At 39.9% G+C, this 9,523-nt stretch overlaps 1 protein-coding gene across 1 annotated transcript in view; it reads right to left on the reverse strand.

The window, feature by feature from the left end:
- Positions 1–9,193, reverse strand: part of grid2 (glutamate receptor, ionotropic, delta 2) — a 191,933-nt gene extending 182,740 nt beyond the window's left edge. Inside the window, exon 1 of the mRNA XM_040154379.1 lies at positions 8,914–9,193. Coding sequence (XP_040010313.1) covers positions 8,914–9,190 — 277 coding nt within the window. The 5' untranslated portion in view covers positions 9,191–9,193. The remainder of the gene's footprint in view (positions 1–8,913) is intronic.
- Between the last annotated feature and the right edge of the window lie 330 nt (positions 9,194–9,523).

Raw genomic sequence — 9,523 nt, forward strand, 5'->3', positions numbered from 1 at the left:
AACACAATCTAGAGTTAAATTACTCTTGCAGCTTTTGTAAGGACCAAAATATGTCACCTCCAAAGACATATGGTTAAGAAGTATTGATTCTTCAATCGAAATTTATGTTTTTGACTATGCCCGTCATGCTATCTCAACCCCGTTCTGTTCGGCTGTTAGACCAACACCCCGGGTTGTTGTTTTACGTTCCCCTCGGCCTTTACCTCTGGCTATCCTTATCCCCACCCCAGGCATTTCACCATTGTATGGCTCAAAGGTGGTGTTTTCTTAAAATATGGATTGAGCCCCAAAATGGAATGCAGGCCTGTTTCTCAGCCTAGTTCAAGAGAATTCATCTCTCAGTTGAAGTTTTGGTGTGAAAATGTTCAAGTACCCAGCCCTTAGAATCTGAACCTAAATTTGGGAAGTTTATCTCCATATAGGAAATAAAACTTTAGGCTCTAAAGCACCAGTAGTCCTCCCAGCTGCCTATTGATCTCTGAATCATCTATTCCTTTAGATCTAAGTGTCTACCTTCCTCCACCACTCTTGCTTTATTTTCCTCCTTCTCTTCCTCTCTTTCACTTTTTTTTTCCTCAAAGCCCCAGGCTTCACATTCCCAGAGTCCCCACAGAGAGCTTAACTAACACTTGTAAAAAATCAACACTCTATAAAAGGCTTGGCACGTTTTAGGTGTGCATCACCTTCCCTATCTCCCCAAATCTTATCTGGCTTTTAATCCCCCCCCCCACCCTCTTTTCTGCTTTTCACATACCGTAAGTGTCTAAACTTCTCTCCACTTCCCTAAGCTCCCTTCTTTCTTTTTTTCTTCCAATTTTTATGCCATATTTTGATTTTGACCCTTCCTACGCCTTGGGCTGCTTTGACATGGTCTAAACCGCACACACTATTTGATGAGTATAATTACTTAACTGGACTAAAAGATTTTAGATACAAGCACATTTTTTTCTCCGAAACAAGCGCTCTGAGATTTTAACCCCCACTGACCGCTGGATGTGGTTGTGCTGTGTTCTGGCTCTGCGGCCAGAGGCAATCCACCACCATTCTAGTTGCTGTACCAATATTCACATCTACTTAGAAAGCAGGAATGTCTCCTCTGAATGTAAATAAATGTGCATATTTATTGACAGTTTATATGCACTGGCTAGTTTTTCATGTTTGTTTTATGTCACTTGTCCTCCTGTGTCTTTGAAGCAGAAAAAGGAATGCTATATTTTTCTTCCTACAAATTTAGACTATTCGGGTAACACAGATATGATACAATAGATATGATACAATAACATGTTTCTATAGTGATTAACACAGCACTGTGCAACAAGATGATGTCAGTTTTAAATGGCCCCTGAGTTTTAGCATGATTTGGCATTGTAAAAATTATCGAGAAAATACTGTTCACTTTATGTACTCGATAGCTTCCTTCCTTCATTCCTTCTGTATGTCTTTGGAGGTTCTCAATCATCCAGGTCATGGTATTTTTAAGTACTATATGAAGGCAACTGCACTTGCATGAGGTTCTTGAAGACGTGGCTTCTTCAGTTCTAAGCGACTGGTGGAGAGTTCAAGGCATTTAACCTCTTGTGCTGTCATCAACAACTTGAGAGACATTCAGGGCACATGTGAATAGTTGACATGCCCAGCCATCATGTGAGTTGTTAGAGTCACATGAGTCAAGGTGTGAATGGGTTTTAAGCCGCCTCGGGAGGGATCTCAAGACTGCATTGTAAGTGGTGTCTTAGACCACCCTCTCTGTTTAGTGATGGTCATTCCAGTTTGAAACAATTGGTTTTCTCTGGCTAAAATGTATACATTGCTGTCCTCAATTGAGTGTCCCTCGTCTTTCAGATGTAAGTGGGCTGCTGAGTCCTGACCTGAGGAATTGGCTCTCCTGTATTGTGCATTGCGCTAGTGAAGCGGTTGTTATGTTTCCCCAATGTACAGGTCTGTGTATTCCTCGCTGCACTGAACTGCACACACTTGCCTTTGTCGGGGTGTAATGTCCTTAGGATGTCCTCCAAGATTTTGCCTCGAGTGTTACTGGGCTTGTGGTGTACAGGGATGTGGTGTTTGCTGAAAATCTTCCTGATTTTTTTCAGATACTCCCGCAATTTAAGGAATGACAGTGTTGTTCTGTTTATTGTTGTTTTCTGTTCTGTCTGTTCTGTATCTTTTCGTGGTATTGACAAAGGCCCTGTTTAGGTAACCACATGTTTTAAATGCACCCCTTATGTGTTTTTGCTCTTCCTTCCCCTCTGTCCTTGTGGGCCTATTCTGAGCCTAATGGTGTAGGGTTCTGATAACCCCCAGCTCGTCTTCCAATGGGTGATGAAAATCAAAGACTAAATATTGATCTGTGTGTGTGTGGGTTTTCTGTATACTTCGATGTTGAGTTTTCTGTCATCTTCAATGTGCACCGCACAGTCCAAGAAAGCAAGACTATTTCCTTTGACATCCTTTCGAGTGAACTTTATATTCCTGTCCACTGCAATGACGTGTTCTGTGAAGGCTTCCACTTCCAGAGTTTTGATTCTGACCCAGGTATAATCCACGTACCAAAACTAGTGGCTGGGAGGAGTTCCTGCGAACGAGATCAGGGTTGTGTTCTCTACATTTTACGTATAAAGATCGGCCGATATTTTGAGACATTGGTGAGCCCATGGCACAGCTGCGCTTTTGTCTGTAGAAACCCTGATTAAATTGCAAATAGGCGGCAGTCGTTTCCTTATGGCCTTTACTGCTTCTGGAGTGGTAATGCATGTGAAGAGTAAAGTGACATTGTAGGATACCATGGTTTCATCTGAATCCAGTTTTATTTTTCTAACCTTTTTGGCAGAATCGTGGGATATATTATATGTGGTGTGGAGTGTTACCGACCAGTGGAGCTAGGATGGTGTTTTGGTGTTTGACAGTGTTGTAGGTAACCGAGCTGATGCTACTGATGATCAGTCTGAGAGGGGCTCCTTCCTTGTGTATCTTGGGGAGTCCATAAATGCAGGGTGTGGCTTCCCCGGGGTCCGGGCGGTACTATAGCATATATGGCAGGATATTATTTTATTATCGTCCTCTTATAGCTGCTGTTAGGATCTTCATTCCTTTCCAGATTGCTGACCTCTCTCTGATGCAACTCTGACATTTACCAAAAACTCAAACTTGAGAATTTCACCTATTTGGCAATTTTTTTTCTTTGAAGCAACTGGTGATTTGTTTGGGTTTTTTTGTTTTTTTGTTTTCCCCTTTTGTTCTTGAGTGATGATGTAAAAATGATCTGGCTTCTCCTGGTAATGGTTTAATAAAGGGATTTTTAAAACCAAACCTATTTGGGTATCCAGAAAAAAAAACAAAAAACGTGTAGCTTCCTAGGTTTTGTTATAAAATGTCTTTGAAGCAGTGTATATGTTCATATTCTTAATGTTTGCTTTAGTTTGGCTCTCTCTCTGTGTCTCTTTCTCTCTCTTTCTAACTTTTCATTACTTAAGAGATTTCAACTCCAGCGTCCTCCAATGATGCAAACTGCTTCTCTGGGTCACACTATTCTGCAAAAGGTTTTTCACCCTTTTCTGCTTGTCTGACTGCCTTTTACTCTGCCCTACGTAATCTGCTATGCCTTGTCCCCATCCCCTCTCTGCTTTACTATTTCTGTTTACCCTTATATAGTCACAATCTCTTTTATCTTGTTTTCTCTTATGTTCTCTGAACGATTTTACTCTGGAGGAGACAAAGTAAGACATGACCTCTGTGTATAAAGCTTGTAGATCTTTGGTGCTTGGCTCATGAGTGTACCTGTTTGCCTCTATTCCTCTGAATCTACTTTTATCATCAACTTTCCCACATCTCGCTTGGCATAGCTTTTATGTATTTTTCACACCCTCTTTCACCTCCCACCAGTTTTTCCCCCTGCGGCATCTCTGGGCTTCACTACCGTTAAAAAAAAGATATCCATATATCCATCTAAGGAGTCATCTCTCATCATTCCTTGTTCTCTTTCCCCTGTCTCTATAAACAACTTAATGCTAGTCAGTTTCATCATGCGCACCTCTCTCCTTTTCTTCCTCCTTCACTTAATTTTGTCCCTTGCAATTCAGATATGATTCAAAGAGGTTTGGCTCATTAAACCTCCCTTTTTTTCTTGCCCTTCACTCTTCCACCATAAGTCCATTGAGCCTATTGTGTCACTAGTGCTCTAAGTCATGTCCTCCCACAATTGGCTGTGTGACATAATAGGTCTGTACCTGGCAACTTCAAAGTAAATATAGTTTCAGAAAAAAATATCAAATTGGAAATAAATATTTTATAGTTTTAACACTATTTCCTATATTTTTAAAGATACAAGAGTTGATATATAGCCAAGGAAAGACAAGCAAATCCATCATCAAAGACATAATTGCTCTGCTATTGTGTTTATACCTACTTATTTTAAAATATTTAAAATATTCAGAAAAATATTCCATGCTTATACTTTAAGACAGCAAACAGGGTATATGTCTACTGTATGTCACACATACATCTGTTTATCTCACCTGAGAAATGTTTACCCCAATATGTAATAGTTGAATGTTAAGATGATTTTCAAGTAGTAGGGAAAAGTGATTCATAAATAATTTCAATCTTAAATTATATTCAATCACTGGAACTCAAAGCATTTTAAAAAATAAAAATCCCAGATATATCCTCCCCTAAACACCTGCAATTTCCTGTTCGTTACTATATGAAACCTGCAGAGAGATCAAACTGACACTGGGATTTTACCTGCTACGAGGCTTCTTTAAGCGTAACCTTGACATTTCAACTTTCAGACAGATTTTTTTCATCAGTGTCTTCACACTTGAAACGTCTACATGTGATCCATTTCAGATAAAAATCTGATTTTACATCCAACGTTTCTTCAACAACATAATATTACTTATTACATTTTTTCCTATGACCAAAGCCTTTCTATATCCAGTCCCTTTTCTTTATTTCTCCTTTTAATATTTCTCCTAATTTTCTCTCTTCATTAAATACCTCATCCCTATCTGCCCTGTCAAATATTTTCTTTGTTCACGTCTACAAAAGGGGCAGATGCAACAAGGTTATGTAACACTCTTCACTGTAACATCAAAAGACACAATGTGGGACAGACTCTTCTTCTTTATCTGAACCCCTAAGACAGTGGTTGACATTTCACACTTTTCCACTGTGTGGAAAAAGGGAAAAAAAGAGGAGTTTTCCATTGTTCTTCTCTGGTCCATCACTCACTAATAAACAAATTGTTAAGAGGGAGTTTAAAGATAGGAGGGAGGTAGATTTCAACGTATGAAATTTTGTTTTATAACATACTTATTACTACACTATTAACATACTTCAATAGGAAGCACAATGCAAGGTGAGAGAGCCATGTTTAATGACCATGGACATGGGTTATAACCTGAATCCCAACCCAAAACACTTTTCGAATATGGCACGGACCCACGAAACTGCAGCATCTATGGAATGCAACTTGACAAACTGGGCCTGGTATAAAAGGTATCCTCTTGAGGTGGGCACCGATTTACCATATTGATTTCAGATTTAATTAAAAAACTTCTGCTAAAATATTTGTAACTACAGACTCAGAACAAACAATCAGCATGCTGATAATGTAAACCACAGATAAAAATTAAGCTGACATTTTAGAGCGCTGCCCCTTTGACCCCTTTCTTCCAAATAGCCAATCTAGAGACACTGTTTAATGTTTACAAATGACATTTTGTAGACCATCATATTATAGTGATATTTTTACCTTTAACAGTTTTTATGGCTTTTTATCATTTTCATTCACTTCCACTTTTATTGAGCAAGAGGATATCTGTCCAAAAAATCAGCATTTTTATTGTTTTTGCTAATAAATGACTGGCAAACTGACAAGCATCACACTTTAAAACGTCTCTTTAATTCAGCTATAACCTTTTAATATTGTGCCTCAGGTCCCTCTTCTCATTGGTTATAAGTAAAACAAAACAAATCATCTTAATGTCAACAGTGTTATTACCACTAAGTTGTACCTCCCACATTTGCCCAACAAGGCCAGTGTTGCTTTGACTGGATTATGGGCTCTCAGGTCACTCAGCAGGTAACAGCAACTTGTCACTCACGTTTTCAATATATATCAGGTTTTACAGTGTGTATAAAAGAAAGACTGAAAAGAAGTGAAAGCAAAAACAGAGAGGTGGTCAGAAAAAAAAGTAAGACAGAAAAGAAAAGAAGGTGGAGGGAAAGGGAGAGAGATAAACTAGGGGAGGAAAGAGAGGGAGAGATGATAGAGAGAAAACATGTGTTCTCAGTGTCTGGAACGCACCAGTAGAGCTGAAAATAGGGATTGGGACAGTTGCACCGTAGCTTCATTTAAGAGGACACACTCGGCTGTCTGTTCTCTAAAGAACTCTGCTTGTTCAGAGGCGAGGTCGTTTGGGAACATTGCTATCATTTTAAAAGGCCATCTCTGTCTCTCTCTCTGTACCTCACTTTCTTGCTCTCTCTCTTTCTCTTTCTCTTTCTCTCTCTCTCTGACTCTCTTACACTCTTGCTTCTCCCTTCTCTCCTTGAACAGTGGGTGAGGCCATTAGGGAACAATGGTGATATCTTTAAAGGGCCTTCTGTGCCTCAGAGAACAGCACTGCCAAAACCCAGAGGATCCATGTGCTGAATCAGTGGTCACAGAGCACAGAGGGGATAGAAGGATTTAAGTGGGGTAAGAACGTGTGTGTTTGTGTGCATGGGGTATATTGTGTAGATACAGATGGGTGACAAAGGAAAAACCAACATAAAGTGTCTTAGTAAGGTGGTGGGCCACCACATGCCAGCAGAACAGATTCAATGCTCCTTGGCATTCATTCTGCAAGTCTCTGGAACGCTACTGCAGGGATGGAACGCTATTCTTCCAAAAGATATTTCCTGATGCCACATTTGAGGACAGATTTGGAATTTCAACCAGATGACTGAAGGTTGTCTGGCTAGGGGGAAAACATGGTGTTCACACTTTCATACATTAAGCAGTTGATCTTATGTTGTGTGTGATGGAGGCTTTCACAGTAGTGCAGAACTTTGGTGCAAAAGAAAAAATAACCCAGAACCAAATTAGTTGGACGTAACTGTTTGTTTCAACAACTTGCAGTCATGTACATGCAAGTTATATATCCATGTGGTAACAATCTATCATTAAGTAGACATCTTGTCAGATCCAGTTTCAGCATGGCACCGATTTCTTAATACTTCTTCTTTAAAAATACTGGTGCTATATTTTTACCCTGGGCTACATCATTCATCATTGCTCAGTTTGACAATTATTGTTACTGCGAAGTACTTCATATGTTGTGGTAAAAGTTAATAGAATGCTAAATAGTGTAAAAGGCACACAGAGAAGGACTAGTACTTGGCTCACTTAAAAAAAAAAAAAAAAGTCTCTTTCCAAGCGTTGCTCAGCATTGATTTAATGTGGTATTTACTATACTGACGTCTGCAGTGTGGGACTAGCCTTTCCAGAAGAGCCGCATTAGCCACTATTCAATATTCATCCAAAGTAAACTGCATAATAGAGCTCGCTAGTTGGTACACAATTTCTTATCGCATATTCAATACACTGTTTGAAGGCTTCAATGCCTTGGAGGATTGAGTTTGAGCCTGCGGAATGCATTGCAAAACTATTCCACTGCAGAGATCACAGTGGAGATCAATGCATACAACACATTAATTGTGTTAATTGAATACAATGAGTGACATGGAGCCCCATTATGGCTATAAAGAGCAAATCAACACTGAATTACACAAGGCAGAAAACTATCACACTCCTCTCTACAGGCTTAAACTTTTAGGCGTGTTATATTTCTGTCCACCCACCAATGAGAGATATCACAGCTGGTGTTTTCCATTAGCTACCAAAATACCTGTTCGGACAACACTCGGAGTATAATCCAAAATGCAACATGCTTTTCAATTTCAACCCAATAGGAGCAGTGTACCAGCAGTGGTCTCCTCTCTATGATTCAGAGTTAAATTACCGATACACATAAAAGTAAAGTAAAGAAGGTGGAACGATACCATGACAGGAAAATGTGGCAAAGACCTTACTAATAGTGACGGCAAGTAAATTTAGGGATATGAAGTGCAAACCATACCTATACAGGCTCTTGACAGTATCATGGCGTAAATAGGGCATGTGAGTGAGTTTGATAAAGTTTGTAACACTACTTCCAAAGAAAGGGACAGCTGTGTAACAAGATATGGTGATGTTAACGTGTTGTAGGTTGGGGTCAGAAAGGACACTTAGGCATAATATGTACAACGCAGACAAACCAAGTGCACAAACACACCTAGGCATTTGAATACACCTGCACACACCTGAAAAACAGCAAAACAATATTTCTGTCGAATGAAGCTAAGTGACTGAAGAGAAAGAGTGGCACTTTATAAGAGGGAGACAGGATGTTTCTCGTCTAATGTTAGAGTTAATGGACTGGAAAGATAGAGGGCGAAAAGACAGAGAGAGACACAGAAGGAAGGTAAAATGAGACAGCGTACACACACACAGGCAGACTGATGTATCACCAGCATAAAGAGGTATAAAAATACATATGCATGTGTGCGCCTGTTTCTGTGCATATGAATACACGTCCATGTCTGCCAGAAACAGAGAGAGACACAGGGAAAGAGAGAGCAAGGTCTATACATCCGTTAGTTATCTAGTGTTCTACCATGCTGACAAACCATTGATACTGCTACACCAGATAAATTCAAAATTCACACAACACCAGTTTCATAGATTAAACCTACTATAGATGTCAACTCAAGTGAATCATCTCCCATACTTACATGTAATGCAGTGTTTAATGAGATAGATGGATGGATGGATAGATTTTTAAGGAATAATGGTGTCAATAAGAGATTTCTTGAATGTTTCCTTACCAAAATCAGAATCATAGAAGAGGATGAACTTCTGCCAACTGTACTCGGACACCACTTGCATGATGACCTCATTGAGATAGACAGGTGGGCGGACCATTAGGGTGTAGTCGTCTGTTCCAGGGACGCGACTGGTGGGCGGGCAGGAGGAGCGTGGTGTACCTGCTGGGGAACGCTGGATAAAGAGGTGGGGGATGTGCATGGCATCGGCCAGAGTTTGAAGGCTGCCCGCCGACATGCATCCGATTGAACTGACCAGGGCCAGGATACCACGGTTCATCAGCTCACAGGCTGGATGGAGGGGAAGGAGGCAGCAGAGAAAGAAGGAAAAGGGAGGAGGAAAACAGAAGAGGAAAGTGTTATTTTTTAAAAGCATACAAAGGCAACAATTGTACTACTCATTTTATGCCAGGAAAAAAAAAATTGGTGGTAAAAAATATCTAGCGGGTAAAAATATCTGCTACAATTGTGGACAATACCCAATGATATTTTTGATCCCAGTTATTATTTGTGCTAAGATTGCAGCATGGCAAATAATTTTTATTCTACAGGTCACCACACTGCAGCACCAACTAGAAGGGACAGGGAAATTGATTGCTTTTTTCCACATGCA

This window comes from Xiphias gladius, chromosome 19, assembly GCF_016859285.1.
Source record: "Xiphias gladius isolate SHS-SW01 ecotype Sanya breed wild chromosome 19, ASM1685928v1, whole genome shotgun sequence".
In the NCBI taxonomy this organism is placed as follows: domain Eukaryota; kingdom Metazoa; phylum Chordata; class Actinopteri; order Istiophoriformes; family Xiphiidae; genus Xiphias; species Xiphias gladius.